Source organism: Clinocottus analis, unplaced genomic scaffold, assembly GCF_023055335.1.
Source record: "Clinocottus analis isolate CAN_PGR_092001 unplaced genomic scaffold, fCliAna1.0.p SCAF_17, whole genome shotgun sequence".
NCBI classification, from domain to species: Eukaryota; Metazoa; Chordata; class Actinopteri; order Perciformes; family Cottidae; genus Clinocottus; species Clinocottus analis.
In genome coordinates this window covers 9153141-9171708 of record NW_027175898.1, presented here as the reverse complement: position 1 = coordinate 9171708, position 18568 = coordinate 9153141, and the positions used below count along the sequence as shown (strand labels likewise).

General features: G+C 41.2%; 3 protein-coding genes across 3 annotated transcripts in view; 2 read left to right on the top strand and 1 right to left on the bottom strand.

The window, feature by feature from the left end:
- The window catches only part of myo6b (myosin VIb), a 32854-nt gene extending 26675 nt beyond the window's left edge, over nt 1-6179 (bottom strand). The window contains exons 1-4 of the mRNA XM_068580073.1: nt 6022-6179; nt 2481-2627; nt 388-457; nt 233-306 (exon numbers count right to left, since the gene is read on the bottom strand). Of these exons, the coding sequence (XP_068436174.1) occupies nt 233-306; nt 388-457; nt 2481-2597 (261 nt within the window). The 5' untranslated portion in view covers nt 2598-2627; nt 6022-6179. The remainder of the gene's footprint in view (nt 1-232; nt 307-387; nt 458-2480; nt 2628-6021) is intronic.
- Nucleotides 6180-8044: 1865 nt separating this feature from the next.
- colec11 (collectin sub-family member 11) lies at nt 8045-9801 on the top strand. The gene is made up of 6 exons (XM_068580828.1): nt 8045-8162; nt 8272-8343; nt 8772-8843; nt 8993-9046; nt 9179-9274; nt 9410-9801. Exons 1-6 carry the CDS (start codon nt 8045-8047, stop codon nt 9799-9801), a joined length of 804 nt encoding a protein of 267 aa, XP_068436929.1.
- Nucleotides 9802-11435: 1634 nt separating this feature from the next.
- Nucleotides 11436-18568, top strand: part of LOC137787806 (doublecortin domain-containing protein 2) — a 131045-nt gene continuing 123912 nt past the window's right edge. Inside the window, 7 exon segments of the mRNA XM_068580545.1 lie at nt 11436-11468; nt 12303-12673; nt 13256-13321; nt 13323-13418; nt 13519-13561; nt 15840-15845; nt 17120-17249. Coding sequence (XP_068436646.1) covers nt 11436-11468; nt 12303-12673; nt 13256-13321; nt 13323-13418; nt 13519-13561; nt 15840-15845; nt 17120-17249 — 745 coding nt within the window.

Sequence of the window (18568 nt, the reverse complement as noted above, 5' to 3'; positions counted from 1 at the left end):
TGAGGTTTCAGATCAGAATTGGGTTTGCTGGTCTGACTTCGTGACCCTTCCCTCTTTACCACCTGGCACTTTTCCCCCGGGGAACCCAAGGGCAGGGATCCTGTCTCCTGCTGTCCTCACTGCTGTATGATGCAACTGCTTGTAGTGACTTTAAGCCCTTTCAAGAGCACATGCACAAAGGTGTGTTCGTTGCAGACTAGTGTAGAAGAAGTAGAAGTAGAAGAAAACATACATAGATGTGGTCTTTATTGTACCGCAATCTGACGTTGTTGAGGAGAGTGGCTTCATTCAAGTACATAAGGGAACCTGAAAACACAGGGAACAGGATGGATACAATGTTTTTTTCTTGAGAATATATATATAAAGATGGACTGTGTGTTGACTTACAGTTGTCTTCCACATGCTTGTTGACATCATCCTCTGCCGGAAAGACTTGGCTCATTGAAGCAAGAAAGGTCTGCAACGCAAACAGTTTTCCTTTTCATAATGCCACCTACAAGCTCAGTAGACATGTTACAAGTGGCACTGTCTCTATTTATCCATGCCAAATGTATGCGCACAATTGTTCTTTGAAAAGTTTATGACACACAACTCGTGTTTATTAGCATCCATATCCATCTCCATATTGAAAGTAATAAAAAGCTAGGCAAGAATTCATAAACATGAATCATTCATCATGGTTAAATATTACAGTAATGATGTTTGGTGCGACATGTTCCCAGGCTAAATTAGTTACTGATATTCTCACTCTATTGTTTAACAGTCTGAGTTAATGGAAATAAACTCAATGGAACAAGCCGGCTGTGAGAGAAACAAGGGGAGACATGGCAGCATAATGAATAATTTAGGGAGAGAAACCGGATCTGAACACCTGAATGAGTAAGTGTGTGTGTGTGTGTGTGTGTGTGTGTGTGTGTGTGTGTGTGTGTGTGTGTGTGTGTGTGTGCTTGAGAAGAGACAAAGGTGGCATTCTTGTAAGAGCCAATTAAGTCACTTTTTTTTTTATCAAAAACAACTCAAACTCAACAATGAAAATGTAAACAGGCCCAGAAATGTACTGACCGTGTGCCAACAACAAAGAAATCAGGCTGTCTGGTTATTCCCTACAGTATATCTAAATAATGAACTCCTTTTACATGTTCATCACGCAGCTTGTGTGTATATGTGTGTGAATGGGCCCCAGTCTGTGCTGTGATGCATGGTTTATTGTCACAAACAGGCAGTACCCATAAACAAAATCTGCTTTGTGTGCCTTGGCTCAATCTGGACATGCCCATCACAATAACAACCATGTGAGAAATGTCGAAACCAATAAAATTGACAAAGAAGAAGAGGCAGCCCGGCTGAGCCACTAATGATCTCCACGCTGCAGTAAAAAATGACACTCAATGGGCCTTTCATTCCCTCTCTGAATGGGACAGAGTTTATGCCTCGTAATAAACGGATCATGATCATTCAAAGTTCACAGCGACTCCAAATGAAATTCCCTTTGCACTTGTTCACGTTTTCTCCAGCTCAATATGTATGCCTTGGTGCAGAGTCTTAACATTATGCAGTTATCTGTCAGTCGGGCAAGATAATTGCTCCTCCCTAATGCAACTTTATCTCAGCAGGTCTCTTGTAGCTGGAAACCTCTTGGAATAAGAATGAAGTACAGTACCAAACATACGGTCTTCCAGCCACATTGATGAATACTTTAACAGGGGTAGACATTTTTACAATGCAGAGAACTCATACTTTTATCAGAGAAGCAAATGCTTGTCTGATTAAAAGATTAAGAGAAATGTCAAGCAATAAAACTTTGCAACAAGGTATTTTGACTGATTGAGGCTGATAATGATCACATTCCATGCAGCCGCCCCAGTGCCAGGGCCCTTGTATCGTGCATGCTGGCTCGCTGGCATTGCTGACTTCAACATGTCTGTGGTGAGAAAGGTCTATATATTAGCGATAGTGAGGACACTTCAAACGAAACAAACGCCGAGGCGACTGTTGTAAACATCAGGGGCCGGCTGGCTGGGGACTCAGGTGTAACAGGTGGCCTTTACTTCTAATAAGCAGCTCTCCCTCGAGGCAACACTATCAGCGCACCTGCTGCTGCTCTCTTTATTTATTCATGCCTCTGTACATGTGGTCTCTCGTGTTTCTCACATTTTACACATTGTTGTGTTAACGCCTTTCCACCTAAAATCACACTTTAGACAGACTGCATATTAATTACTGACAAAAAAACATTGTTTCACATTGCCTTGCAATTCTCCATGAAAGCCGTTTGAAATTGACTTATGGATGTATATATTTGTGTATGTTGTGACCACCTTCCTAATATTAAGCCAAACAACGTGAACCACTCCACGAATAAGCAGTTCTCAGATCAACTGAGCCACAGAGCAACATGGAAAAACAGCACCAGCACCAGTCCCTCAACACTTCCCCGAGTTAGACTTTCTGTGCCTGTGTGTTTGTGTGTTTTGACCCACCTTGCCCTTCTGGTTCAGTGGTTCTATGGTGAGCGCGTCGGCTCCTATGTCAACGATCATCCCCAGCTGGAATCCGTCGGCCGGGTGCGGCGCCCACACTGGCTTCCCGTCCTCCATGGCTCACCTCCAGTCAGCACAACCACACGACTGGGAGAGGGAAAGAGACAGAGAGGCAAAGAGTAGAGAAAACCGTGGCTTAAAATACATATGCAAAGACGAGTACTGTTAGGTGTTATTGTGGAGCACATGATCCGGATTTGCATGGCAGTATTTTCCTAAATCCCTTCATAGCCCTCCATACCCTATAAACTCTTATCCAGTAACCAAAGTACAGAATAAAAGTCCTTTTTATTACATAATCGTATCTTCTAATGGCTATAAACATGACCATTTACTTGGCATGGAGACTGATTTCAAAATAGTTGATTATATGTGACATCAGACCAAAAAAAGATGAGAATTATTTAATGGTCGAACTGATCTTCAGAGGCCTTTGTATGTCTTTGGGACCTGGCCCGCTGCTGCTGTCTGCTTCGCTTTCCATGAATCTGTTTTTCCTCCTACTGATCTTATAAGACAGGATTTTCTGCTGGGACATGATAGAGAGAGTCCTTAAATCTCTAGTGACGATAACACTACCCCAAGTGACCTGACATGAGAAAGCGGTCCAGCCAGACAATCCAGTGAGAAGCATCTCAGGTCTGTGGGGATATGTTTGGACATATCCCCACATATATCCCCTAATGCACCTAGTCAGAGACAATGCTATCAAACTACTGTGTAACATTTTAGGCTACACTATTTGTTTAGTACTTTCTGCATACTAACTATTATGCAACTTAAATCTAAATAGTCCATTTTAAAAGCCTACAGTTATGTGTCGGTATTTCTTTAGCCATCTGCTCGTGGGTATCATTTGGAAGTGAAACTATAACAAGAACATATTGCTTGCTGATTCTTTCCAGCACTTTTATTTTTGTCAAAACGACAAACTTGATACAACAATTGTACAACTTCATTCTGTAATTGCCAGCAGCAAATGTCAAAGACAGAAATCCCGGTCTGAATCTGGTGCTGACAATATCAGAGCATCTTCAGTCAAAGGTAAAAGCTGTACTTGTGCATGCGAGTCATTCCTGGTTCTTGAGAGTTAATCCCACAAATACAAAGTTCTTCAAAGCAAAAGTGCTGACATTATGCCAGAGTATCCTTTTAGCTTCAGGGATTGAGGTCAAATGTCAGAAAGGACAGGCGCTGGAAAGTGCAGTTGTCGCCTTCAGCAACAGGTACAGGGAGATCGGAGATGGTAACCTGCAGTGACCGTCTAATTGCTTTCTTTTGGACCTATGAGGCTGGCCCACAATGATCTTGCATTGTTCAACATTTTCTGTTTCGTAATATTTGTTGTCCAGCTCAGTTGACCAGAAACTTTCTGAATATATGGTTCTATAGGCTTGCACCAAAACCATTTCGAACAGGCATTCATCTCTTTATCACTAAACAAGAGATGGATCCTCACATGATAGTGACGGCAGAAATAACACAATCAGACTTTTACAGCTTTATTATCAAGCACATCATGTCTGGTCAATACACCTACTTTGGGCTTTTCTCAAGACGCTACAGCAACTTCCAGTAACTCACTCACTTTGAGGACTTTGTACCACAGAGCTCAGATTGTTAACTTATTAAAATAGAGATATAAGCTAAAGTTGTTGGAAAGCTGTTGGCCGGCAAATCCATGAGGCTGTTCGTTCAAAATGTTATCTAATGTGTTATTTATGCAGAGGATTTAAATAAACAATTAAACAATAAGACACTTTTAACATTGGTGTTAATGCACAAGATACACACACACACACACACACACACACACACACACACACACACACACACACACACACACACACACACACACACACACACATCTTGTTCATGTAAGTATATATAAATGCACAAACAAACGAAACCTGGCTGCATCTAATATCATCCTTAACAGGAGCAAAGCAGGGCAGAATGTTATTAATGCTTAAACTAAAAGTAAATGTAATAAATGTTGTTTTAATAGTTTCCTCCTCCCAGGGCGAATCAGCAGCCGAGTAAAAACATGATTTTAAACATCAAAAGGGCCGACCCACCATGAAGGCCAGAAACAGAACAACAAACTCAAACAATTATCTGATTAAGAGAACCTTGTTTGTAGAAAGTTGAAGTCAATACACAAATCTGATTCTCCAACATTTGTAAAAGCTTGCTGTGACATGTGAAAAGGACCCTTCTATCACTTTAGGAAACTTTGACTGCATTGAGGCCATATTCAAAATTGCAAGGATCATTTGATGATCAAACACTAAAACCACATCAACACATAAGCAATGAGGTTTAAAAATGCAGCAGGAGGAGGGAGGATAAAGATTACTTTGCCCACTCTGTTATCTTCAACCTTCAAGTGAGAGATCAAGGCTATGGGATCTTCCAGAAGGTCTTTGTTAGATGATAACAACAAAGCTTTCCCACAGTTCCCTACTATTTCAAGTCCATTAACAAAATATTCACACAGGAAAATACGCTCAGTTCAAAACTACACGGCCACAAAAAACCTAAATGAGTACACAAATAACCCATATACTGCAAAATAAAAGGTAAAATGCATACTTACAATTTTTGTCATACACCAGGAGCGGTAAATTGGGATCAACTGCAGACTCAGCTCCAAACACAACAACACATCTGTCTTCGTAATATACAGCCGTGCTCACTGTACCGAGAGCTCACACTTCATTCAAAGCAAACCTCAAAACAATCTGGTGTATCACTTAGGGAGACGTCTACATGACCGACTCCTTTCAACAAAACAGAGACCAGTCCCTTGTGAATAACTTTGACTCTGCAGCCCTAAATCCTCTTAGTATTTGACCCTAATCCAGACAGTGAGGTGAGAGCTTCAAGTCTGTAATCAGCTGGGAGACAATGCAAATCAGAAAGGTGCCTCATGTCCCACGAAACACAGAAAGCCGTGCAGTACATAGAGAAGGAAACATACATGTATCTAAAAATAATTGGACACTGGCTCAAAGAGAAGCAGGACACACTAACACGCCTCCTGTTTCCTGCCTCCTGTTTCCTGTTCCCTACCCTACCAGGCAACAGGGGAAATGGAAAATGCATTGGATATGTACGACAGGTCAAGAGGATGAACAGAGATGCACAGCAGAATGAAGTACACAGAGAAGTTTAGACAATGCAATTACATTATATTCGAGACAACCTTATAATGAACTGGTTTAAAACATAACAACGACTTCTGTCCATAAGACGAACCGTTCCTTATAAAGTTTGTGGGCAAACTAAGATTATATTAAACCAGGCAAGGCTTGCTAAAACTACAATCAGGAAACGCAATGAAACTACAGTAACTGTGGGCTACTTACTCCATTCCTATACTTGTAAAGATATTATAAAAGTAGTCCTAAATAAAAAAAATAGCAGGTACCTTCTGACGTTTTCGTGAAAGTAACATAAAAGTTCGACAAACACTTACGTTCAGTCGGTCAAATGTACGATGAGGGCGACAGGACTGAGTTGTAAGTCCCTCATGTGTTTGTGTAGTTGTAATATTGTGGTCCAGCTTTCTCAGTCTTCCATCCCGCGGAAGGACAGGTCAGACGGAGCTTTGGGCTGTCTGCAGGGCAGCCGGCGCTCGTGCGCCCGGTGAGCTCAGTGACGTCATCCCGACCGAACACGGCTGAAGGTGCGTTGACGTGCTGCTCGTAAGATCCCGTGTCAGGTTGTTTTTACTGGCAGTGTTCTAGTCTGAACGCTAACAAGCAATACTGAATCCATTCGTGCAGCAGAGGAAGAAATAGGCATCGGGGAAGTAAATTGGCATTCAATATAAACATATTTCCAAACTTTTTTCCTCCCCTCACAGAACACAATTTTTAAAACACAATGCTGTAACATATATACCCCTTTAACCAGTATGCACGTTACTTTGTTGTAATATAATAGTCTACATGCATTTTTTAGCATGTCAATGTGAGGAACATAATTCACTCATTGTCATAAATTAGACACTATTCTATTTTTATTTTAATCATAAAACTGGAGATTGAGGATGAAGCACATACACACTTTCAGTGCACTGGCTGCAATGAAAAGACAGCAAGTGTTGCCTTGAGAGTCATGAATATTTGAGAGGCAGGTAATCTAAAACGTTTGGGGGGATTTTTGAAGGAGACATCTAATCCACCATTGAAAGCCACCACTGGGTTTTTAAATCTAATTAGGATATTTGATACTTCTGCATTGGACAATATCTGATTACTGACTCTAGATGACAGCATGTAAACACTAACATGTTTGCTATGTTAAAAGTCCAAGTTAATATTTGCATGACATCCTAAATAGTATACGCGACAAAGATAAGCATTACATGACATTATGAAATTGTGATATATATTTTGGGACACTACAGTATATCTTAAAGTCTCCAAACTATTCACCATCTCGTATTTTGTTTATTTATTCATTTTCAAAAGGAACACATTTGGATGATCACGACTTCACTTGCATGGACAGCGGCTCCCTCAGGTGGTCACAAAGAGCAGATCTGTATCTGAAGCTGGATCCTAAACCAATGAACTTACAGGAAGGTAGAGAAGGAGAGTAAAAAGAAGAGAGGGAATAAGCATGCTGGAAAATGATAGTGGCAGAAATGTAAAATTTCAAATGCTTAGCTTGGATTAACTCATGGTCGTAGAATTATACTGTTAAGGCTTCGAAACATTTTACATAATAAATTCAACTCCTGTGGCATTTTCTTTCTCCCGACAAAAAGCTTTTCTAAATATCTGATAGAGCTTGAAGTTGAGTGAGTGTATTTATGGGGCCCCTCAGCTGTCAATCACTCCACTGCTTTCCCAGCCAATTATCTGTGGCGCCCCAGCTGCTTTGGACTTTATCTGTGAACTGTTTACGAATTTCCTATCACACACATTCTGTGCAGCCTGTGGAGGAACATGACATGTTTCTGTAGGACCACCAGTGTTCAAAGCACATGCAAGCCTTTGCAAGCTGGCTATACTTCTCTCCTTTGGACTGGAAACACCTCTACAGGTAGGCACGCCAGATTTTGAAACACAGATTACTGTTAAACCCCTGATATGTATTGTTTTTTTTCTCAGGGGTTTGTTGATTTATAAAGACAAGTTTAGAACCCAACATTTTTGGGGGGGATTTAAGCAGCTGTGATGCTTAAACCCTGTATGTTGCATCCATTATTAACTATTTCTAAAATCAGAAATATATTCATCTTGAATATATATATATATAATTTATTTTTTAACTATGACTTTAAATGTGTGGTGTTCCAAATGTTTCTCAGTAAAAATGAATTATGCTTTTTCAAAGGGCTCTTCTTTACAGGTATACATTTGTAATGTATTAAAAGTTATCAAATGGATGTTCATGTTTTCTAAGGAATTTAGTAGATTGCAAACTGTGTGATTTGTTTTTTTCCTGATGTTCCTTCAGCATAGCCCACCAACCTGTCCATGTAAAGGATGATAGGAGAGAAGCTCGTATTGCCTATCATGATAATGTCTGCGCTGAGTTTTTCATTTGGACAGCACATGGCAGAGGAGTCCTGCACTGTTCAGATACTTGTCCCTGGCCTCAAAGGCAAGTTATTTGACATACTCTCCGAGATACACCACATAGAAAATCAGAAAATGCAATCCATCTTCATAATCTGTCTTTCTTCTCTGTATTATTGTATTTTCTGCAAAAGGAGAACAAGGTGAAAAAGGTCAAAAAGGAGCACCGGGGAGACCAGGAAGAGTGGGCCCGCCCGGAGAGATTGGTGCAGAATATTTTTTGTTTCTAAAAGTAGGGGAGAACATTAATCATGCATCCAAACTATATAGATCTCCTCGACCTCTGAGCTAAAACAAAACCAAAAAAACTGGGGTAAAGATCACATTGCTTGGGCTGATGTACTGTTACATCACTACCAGGCCATCCAGAGATGGCCAAGTGTTTACATTTGGGTGAGAAGTTGGAGGAGGAACGATTTGGAAGTTTACTGCTGTGGACAAGTGTTTACTGAAGACCTTAATGAGGAGTAGAGGGTCTTTGCAGACTTTTTAAAGAGAGTGCATTTTATTCATGTAGCAGTCATTTCAGTTAATAATTTCATTGACAATGTTTGGTCTTAAAAGGTGCAGAAATGAGAGACATGTGGCTTTTTAAATAGATTTCGCTATGAGTAAAATATTCCTTTCTTTTCAGGTCAAACTGGAATGAAAGGTCAAAAAGGCATGATGGGACGATATGGAAAATTGGGCCCAAGTGGAATGAAAGGTACTCAGAAAATACAGAAATGTACTTCACATAGTATAGAATATAGGAATATACACATATATATATATATATATATATATATATATATATATATATATATATATATATATATATATATATTTTAGTGAATATTATATTTCATATCTCAGGGGTAAAGGGAGACATGGGGGATCCAGGTTCAAAGGGCCCTAATGGAGAACCAGGTAATATATTTTTTTACCATGTTATTCCGTTTGTAAAACAGATTATTGACAGATTAAAGAGATATATTTGGGGAAATTTGAGCGCTAATTTAGACGCCTGGGTGGTAATCCCCCACATGTTTGCCTTATCAGGCGTTCCGTGCGAGTGCACTCCAATGAGAAAGATGATTGGAGAAATGGATATTCTTGTGGCTCAGCTCTCCTCTGAACTGAAATTCATCAAAAATGGTAGGATTTTAGGATTTTTCTTTCTGTTGTCTTGTATCCACTTGTTGTTCTGATAGAACTGCACATTTTTGGCATGTCAATGTGAAATTTATAGAAATACAAGTGCTCATTTTTCAGCACTGCCCTCCCCTGCAGCTGTTGCTGGCATAAAAGAGACAGACAGTAAGGTCTATCTCTTGGTGAAGGAGGAGAAACGCTACTCCGACGCGGAGGTCTATTGTCAGACGAGGGGGGGGCACCTGGCCATGCCTAAAGATGAGGGCTCCAACGCGGCCATCGCAGGTTACATAACCGAAGCAGGCCTGAACAGAGTCTACATTGGCATTAATGACCTGCACCGCGAGGGTTCTTTTACCTACGTGGATCTCTCTGTCATGACCACTTTCAGCAGATGGAGAAAGGGAGAGCCCAACAATGCCTACGATGATGAGGACTGTGCTGAGATGGTGGCCTCCGGGGAGTGGACTGATGTGGCATGCCACCCGACCATGTATTTTGTTTGTGAATTTGACAAGGAGAGTGCCTGAGTTCGGTCTGCAAAGGATGAAAAGATTGATTGAAAAGTGTAAATGTAATGACAAAATGACATGCAAGTTAAGCAAACTATATTTTCTACTTCCTTTTTACTTTTGCTTATGAGGTATTTGGTATTTATTGTTAACTTACTTTACGTCCATACTTTTTATGAGAATTCACTCATTTTAAGTGCACCCTGAATCTCATACTCTGTGATGCATTTGTGCTTTATACAGCAGGCCAGGCAATGTATTCAGTTTTTATGTAATGCAAACTATCCAATAATATTTCCAAACAGGGCCAATAACAAACAAGACAAATAAGCAAATATAGAAGGCTCTGTAAGGCTGTATGTAGTGTGTGCATAACATATGCAATTAAAGAGTTTAAGTTGCATCCTGTTAATCATAAAAGGGAATACAAAATACATTTTATATTCATATTATAAGTTATAAGGTCCTTTTAGAAAGAAACATGTCTGGGCATGTTCTTCCCCTGAGTTGGTTACATTTATCTGCAGCAGCTGAACCAAACACAGTTGTGTAAGACTCCACCTAGTGGACGACGGTTGTACTGCAGTGTAACGATTCGTCACACTGGGCTCAGTAACTGGCTGAGTTCATGTGTCCCCAGTAAGCCATGGCAGCGTGAGTCAGTCTGCACAACAACAGGACCCTAATACTGAGGCAGCAACACATTCAGCTATTATAAACTTTATTATTTGCACGTGTGTTTTTCCTATTTTAAAATATGTTTTTGGAAAACAGGTACTTCTGTTTAAAATATGTATACTTATTTTGTATGATAAAAATGTAACTTCATTGTTATTTGTTAAGGGATATTTATTTTGACTAATTGTTGGAGATTATTTTATATTAATATTTCTTTGGGAAAATGTTGAAATCCACCTTGAGAAATTAATGATCTGATGATGTGGACTAAACACAGTACAGTTAAATTTAAACTGACAGTTTTGCTGTGACATGTGTACTATTTAAAAAATAATGCATGCTCAAAACAGAGAGTTTAGTCAACACAATAAACACATAAAAAACAAGACATCTCTCTCAGGTTAATATCACATTTTCATGTTTGAAAACCCTCTACGTCTACGGTTCAGTTGTGTGGATAATAGAAGTTGTCTTGCAGCCCTGATTGCTATTGTGTTTTAAGATGGGCATCCTGAGATGATATCCTATTGAGTCCCTCTAAGAAGAGGAATTTGAATATGCATGATGCAGTTCTCCCAATGAAGCACCGGACCAGTCCCTTAAGAAATGAATAATTAATGCTGAGATGAATTATGCATTTAATTGACCAGGAGTTGTCTGGCACAGACCAATAAGCTCCCATTGTAGCTGGTGCAATCTCTGGTTACCTTTGTGGTAAACAATTTGGACAGCTCTGTCAAACACTGGCAGATAATCTGTGGTGAGAAAAAAAAAGCCTGTAAATGGGAGATACGGCTACAGCGTGCATGGAAATGGGGAAAAAATAACCACACACAGTGCATCTTACGTTATATTCATTATATCCACTGTGGAAATATAGATTTCTGTACTATAGTTGTGATGTATTAGCTCCCCCCCCATATTCAATTTGTTTTCCAACCAGAACAAAATCAACATTTGGAAAGGCAAGCAACATGATTGCTGTCAAGAAGTCACCAGCTCATTTGGTAAATGTGCAAAGGAAAGTGGAGTTAAAGGGATAAAATGTATGCCAACGGAATAAGCTTTGCTGGCCCATAGGGGTGCGTATCAATGACTATCATCAACATCCAGAAATTAGTGGACAGCACTCTGAACATAGCACAAAGTTGCTTCAAAACAAATAAAACAAATTGTGAAGTTTAAATTTAAACAAGATTTTAAAAAGCTGTTGGACCAAACCCAGGTGTAAAAGTTGTTTAATATTGGACTCATGTTCATTAGAAGTGCATGGTCCGGACTTTACAAAAATATGGACTCAATTGGCCCAGATTTTCCCGGAAAACCGTTAAGTAAAATAATACTACTTATTATAATATGAATCATCTATTGCACATGTAATCTATTGCACTTTGGTCCATCCAGGGAGAGGGATCCTCCTCTGTTGCTCTCTTGAAGATTTCTTTTTTACTTGTGAAAGGTTTTTTGGGGGGAGCTTTTCCTGAACAGAGGATGTTGTATGTGTACAGATTGTAAAGCTCACTGAGGCAAATATTTTATTTGTGATTTTGGGCTATACAAAATAAATTGAATTGAATATGAATTGGCCTATGGCCTATTATAATACAATTTTAGTTTGCACAGCATTCTCTGTCTGTACACTACACTACATGGCTGTCATGAATACACCCTACTCAGTAATAGTAAATGTAAATGTTGAAACACATTAGTTTTGAAGGCAAATACCAAATTAACGTCCAGTAACATGACAAAGGAGCTATGAGCAAACCACAACACGGGCGTTGGCGGGTTGAGTTCTTGATGCTCCGGCTGTCACGCTAAAGCAATGGTATCCATATCAGGCGCTCTCTCCGGTTACATCTCCGGAGGCTCGACTACACACCCGCCGGTTTACCGTTGACGCGGAGCGCCATTATTCTCTGTCTGTTGAAAGCAACGTTACACGCGATAACTCTGAGGATGCCCGACGCAGCAGCACGGACAGGCCGGCGACTAAAACAATCATCGTCTACAAGAACGGGATGCTTTTTTTTCCCGGAAGAAAAATTGTTGTGAATCCGCGCCACCTGTCAACTTTTGACAACTTTTTGACATCTTTGACAAGAGGGGCCGAGGCCCTGTTGGGCACCGTGAGGAGGCTGCACACTCCCAGAGAGGGCCACACAGCGCAGACCCAGGACGACTTGAAGCATGGGGAGTCTACGTTGCAGCAGTGTGTGTGTGTGTGTGTGTGTGTGTGTGTGTGTCTTTATAACAGTAAAGCGATGTCATTTTGTGAACTTACCAAACTTTTTATGATTTGTCTTTACTCACTTTGTCATTATATCCACGTTACTGCTGATTATTTATTACAAATATCATTGTCTAAATATTTTATGAAAGCGCTAATAGTCGACCCTACAATACCATCATAATTACTTTTTTATTAGATGTTCTCCCTCTGCCTAGCCCTGATAGCAATAATTGGAAGTTGTAAACAGTTCATTAGTCACAGTACCGCATCTCCGTAAAATATCAGCCGCTCTAATATAGGATTTGGGAAATATGATTATTGGAGGCTTTTCAGTCAGTTTAAATGCAGCAAAATGTAGCAGAGCAGAAGAATATTTGTTCTACGTTAATAATTAGCATGATGTCTGGTTGTGAGAAGCTCACAAGAGTTTATCAAAAACTGCAACATTTGGGACATTAAAATCTGTTGTTGTATCAAGAATACTGATATTTATAAGCATAGTTGAAATAATCACCAAGCATTGCTCAATATTTGTGGTATGCCTTTTATTTGAGTTCCCAGCCTTTGCACATCAGATGGACGCCGTGTCTGCGGCCTCACTGAGAAGCACCAGCACTACGCTGCAGTTGATGTTTAAAACTCTCCCATATGATCACTGCGTCCCCTCTAGGGATCTAACCGAGGAAAACTACATGATTGAAGGGTGTGACACCTATCGTTTTGGGTTTAAGATTTTATCAACATATTTGAAATTAACACTGGATCCCTCCAAGGAAATAAATACACGTTTGTCTTTTTTGTTCTTCTTCTTTTTTCCCTCGCAGCCAAGACATCCTGCCCGCTGTTACACAGACAAGACATCCAAAAGTAAGGTGAGCACTATTGCGTCAGAGTTGGGTGCAGTTTGCCATCTGGTTGTTCACTTTCTTGCTCCATGCTCAATTGTTATTTTTTTCCCTAAATTCCCTCTGGTTTATTGCTGTAACATGTTGGTTCTATCACCGTTGTAAAGCGGATCTTTGCACACACAGCATTTCAATTAACATTTCCCACATGTGAGACTTGTTGTGGGGGTGCATTTCGTTATGAAACAGCGCTATCATCAATCACTGTCTGCAGGAGGCATTGAGTTACCTTTGCTTTCCACTTTGATGGGTAATCCCCACAGAGAAAGGCTGGCCCACTTGATCAAGTGCAGTGAGCCTCATAGACAGATCATATGCACCAGGGGGACTTCACTGACTGAAAACAAAAAAATCTCTTATTCAAACCAGAACCCGGGACAATTTGTATTGTGATTAAGTAGACAGTGAAGTGCTTGGAATCCATATGAGGATTGCGCTGCTGTGGGCCCGAGCTGAACACCAAATCACGCGGTGAAGATGAGAACATGCCCACTCAGCAGGTTGAGTTGGAGGTGGGGGGGCTGAGCGAGATGTGTCTGACATCTGATTTTTCTAACCATGAAAGATGACAATGCTCGAGAAGATGCCAATTTTTTTTCAGATGGAGAAAGAAAAACGTGCTTTATCTCGAGCTGTATCTGTAGTTGACTACCAATATATTCAGATTGAATATTTATTAGAATATGTTAAGGAAATTGTAAGATTTCCAATCATAAAACAATACATGGAAATCAAACTTTACTGCGCTGAGGGACAGTCTTCATGTCGGGAACCACTGCCATGTCCTTTGCCATTTTACACAGCACCATGAGGTGGAGACAGAGACAGAGTTATGGCTGTGCTTTGCATCCAGCAGCTCATTGTAGCATTAGTCATTCAATGGACACGGCGCTGCCGCATTTTACTCCCTTTGCCTCCGTGTCTAAACCCTCATGAATTTGTAAACATGATTTGACCAGTTAATATGGGCCATTCAGAGGGGAAAGATGCGTGTCACAAAAATCTCCCACTCTGTCTTGATCTGTTGGCTGTTTAGCTTGCTGATGATTACACATACATTTATGGGGTCATGTCCGTCATTAATTTCAGTTTGACCTCACAAAACAACAGCAGTCTGGTTTGAAATGCCTGTAAAAAGAGATCCTTTAAACACACTCGCTGAAGCAGTGTAAAATGTAACCTTGGTCCTGCAACCTCGCTGCATGATAACCGTGTCTGTCTGTCCTGTGTGCACCGGCGGCGGTGCGTTTCTGCGCCGCTGAATGGGACATCTGGTCTGGAGCAACCACTGAAGTCTAAACTGACGGATCTGCAGAGTACAATATTGAAACTCTCCAGCACACCATGTTCCCATCGGGAGCAAGCATATATGCTGAGTTAGGTGTTCACAGACATGATGAGGTAGAAACTTTGGAGGTAGACGTCGCAGAAAGGGAAGATTAATAGTGGGGAGGAATGCAAAGAGAAAACGAGAATAATGATGTGTATCAAAGCAAAGTACTTTTGTATTATAGGGATAATAATGAGCGGTGCAGTTGCGCTTCACATGTACTTCACAAGAAGCATCCTGTTCAAAACAGCCAAGAACGGCTGACTAAACCTTTTAATAGCTGCACTCCACGTGACATCAGCGATGACTTGCTGCTGCTCTCCATTTCTCCGCTGTTTTTCTGGATGATGTCATTGCTGAGAGGGAAGTAGCAATGCCCTGTGGAAAGCTATACCTCCCTCACTGCTGCCAGCACGTCTGCTCACTGAGGACCCGGCGCTGGGAGTGGCTCCCAGTGATACCACAGCCAGTGTTTGGTCCAATTGGTTGGGACCCCCGATTTCTCCCGGCTATCATATCACAGTGTCCTCTTGCTGACTCCTGTTCTCTGCCACTTGAGAGGGCCACAGACTCGCTCTCATCCGTGCTCTCTGTCTCCGGGGCCTTCTGATGCACACAGTTCATGCTCCCACAGGATATGGCAGTGTAGATATCTAATGCAGAACAAGAGGCGGGATGACCTCGCCATTTCCATTGCCGTGTTTCCAGTTGTGCTGCTCCTTGTACTGCACTCTCCCGGCTGTGCGTCGCCCCTCGTCCTCTGCTTTCCCCTCCCCGAGTGAGACGGTTGATTTAAGTCTGTTGATTTAAATAAGATCTATTTACATCTCACCACCAGGCTGTAAACATGCAAAGCAAGCTGTTCAATTTTTGATCGCCCAGATGTATTTTGGATTTTGAACTTCATGAGGAAGTTGTTTCACATCACTCACAGACGAATTGAGGTTACGCAACTGAATAAGCAGCCGAGCACTGCGACAGTGCCACGGCTTTCCTGTCTTTGATCTCTTGCGGTTATGTGGACACTCCAGCGATAGAGTGTGAACTCTGTTTCAACTCTCCTTCGCTGGATTCACCAGGCAAACTTCTCTCTCTCTCTCTTTTGTTGTTTTCTTTCTCTCCCTCGGCCCACCAACGGTTGCAGAAATTCAAAAGAATATCAACAGACGCTGCCTCTGTCTGTATTAAAGAAAGCAAACAAGTGAAGAAACAAACGCAACTATTCCCCAGAGGCCATGTTAGTGAGCTTGCAAACACTATTGCCAGAAGTGTATTCTGGTGGAAGCCTGAGATCACTACACTATCCCCTGAGCCAGCCCAGGGATCCAGCCAGGCAGCTGCAGTAAAGAGCACTGTAGCTGCAAAGAAACATTAAGTCTGCTCTCTCCTGCTCTGTGTGTGTGTCTGTGTGCGTGTGCGTGTGTGTGTGTGTGTGTGCGTGTGTGCGTGTGTGTGTGTGTGTGTCTGTGTAAAGGAGACATACCTCACCTTGCTACCTACAGAGCGGATGAGGAGCCTGTGAGGAGAAAATTGCCTTTTGTGGAAGCATTAATTCAGATGTGTACCCTGCTGTCTGAACATCACTCTGAACTCTCTCTCTCTCTCTCTCTCTCTCTCTCTCTCTCTCTCTCTCTCTCTCTCTCCCTCTCTCTCGCTCCTTCACTCTCCCACCATACAACTAAGTCTCATGCCTCCTTTTTCCTTTCCTTCTCCATCAATAACCTTCTGCTGTCTATTGCTGAAGAATAAGTTATTCCCTACGACTCCCTCCCTTTCCCTTTAAGCTTGTTTGGATTTTCATTGTTTGATCTGGCTTGATAAATAAGACAAATGCAGTTAGAAATTCATGGCTGCCCCATTTCATCAATAAATGATTAGTTTGCCACGCTCCCTAGTGATTGATAGGTTGTGCACGGGATGTATTGGAACCAGATGAATTCAATACAGTAGGAGTCACGGGGGAGCTACAAAGCATATCAGCTCATGAAAAATTGAGGTCAATGTAAAATGTAAAAAAAGCAGTGTGAAGGCAGGAGAAACAAGTTTTGCCCTGATGTGTTTTGTCTTTTGTCTTCTTCCTCTTTACATAACAACAGCAACATGTTGATGATGAATCACAGAGAAATCTCTGTGAATATACGCCTTAATCTGTGCCCCTGTTTTTCCCCTCTCTTTTGTCTCCTCGTGTAGTTTGCTCACACAGGCTTTAGAGAGGACCTTAAGCTCACAGCCAGAGGCCAGATGAAGAAACAAGCCAAACTGGAGAGAGCCAAACAACGGAGGCAGGTGTCCAGAAACCCAGTTCTCTTCTCGACAGGGGGTAAGCAGAGCAATTCTATAGAAATATCTCTCTCCATGTCTCTCTTTCTCTTGAGCCCCCCTGTCCTCTTTGTGTTTTTTTCCCTCCAGCACCTCCTTTCTCACTCAGACGATAAGAAGAATCCTGTTGACCAACTGATATGTGTATGGAAGTGGTTTCCGTATGGGTGTGAATGTGTCGGGCTACATTTGGGCACACATGACGGCTTGTGCGCCATTATACTGTATATTCCTCTGTGAGCCGATATGACTTAAGTGTGAGTTGGGAACGTATTACTTACGATTGGCAGGTGAAGTAGCTTTCTTTGGATTGTGAACCTGTTCTTTTAAGTCCAAACAGAAGCCAGCTCCCTGCTCTTTGAAAGAATCGCAGTCTTTCCTGTGAATATTAAACAGAACAAGACTTCAAACACCGTCAAGGGGGCTTAAATCATAGATGAATTCAATCGGGCCATTTTGTTGAATATGTATCCAGAAAGCCTTGTTAACTATGTGGGGGGAACAAAATGCTGTAATTTTCTCCTGATGTGGGGATCAACATGGTAATAAGTTATTTATCACAAATAACGCTGACGAAAGAGCATTAACGTGTCAAAATACTCCTTTAGAATGGTGCTCTGAACCTTGTAACAGTCGAACTGTTTTATAACGGCACTGTGTTTATCATTAATACACAGTATGTGTCTCCTTCCTCGATCCAATTATTCAGTAGCGGATGTTTTTATGGGCGTTTGCTTTACCATCTGCTCACAGTAATTCATGGGAGCCGAGACGTGCTAATTGTCACAATTTGAAAGCTGCCATCGCTTCATATGTTTGATTTTATCATGTTGTGCTCATGATGATGCTGTTGTTAGTTGCTTGGCCAGAATGCAGTTCCCCGGCTACACCTATAGTACCGGTTCCCTCCCACAAAACACATTAACTAAAGGCCCAAGAGTTGAAAAGATGAAGTGCACAAGTCTTCTTCACATCACCTCTTAGAACTCTTTGTAGAGGAAATATCTCAGAGAGGTGTTTTCAAGCATCATTTGGGATTAAAGCTTTCGGCACCAGAATTGTGTCTGTTCCGAACCGCAACAGTGGAATGCATCACTAAAAAAGACAATGAAGTCTACATGTTTTGTAGTTATATGATTGCTTTTAACCACATATAATGTATATACTTCCCTTAGTCTTATCACACATTACCTACCATGCTTTTTTATTTGTTAATTAAATCAAATAACGTAAGGCTATTGAGAGCAGCCACAGACAAAAACGAGTTAGTTTACAAAGGAAAACATCATGACGTTGCCATACAAGCGATTCCCCACATGC

Coding starts and splice junctions, on each gene's coding strand:
- colec11 (XM_068580828.1), top strand. CDS start 8,045: ATGATAGGAGAGAAGCTCGTATTGCCTATCATGATAATGTCTGCGCTG. Junction 8,163..8,271: donor ACTTGTCCCTGGCCTCAAAG/GCAAGTTATTTG, acceptor TTTCTGCAAAAG/GAGAACAAGGTGAAAAAGGT. Junction 8,844..8,992: donor GGGCCCAAGTGGAATGAAAG/GTACTCAGAAAA, acceptor TTCATATCTCAG/GGGTAAAGGGAGACATGGGG.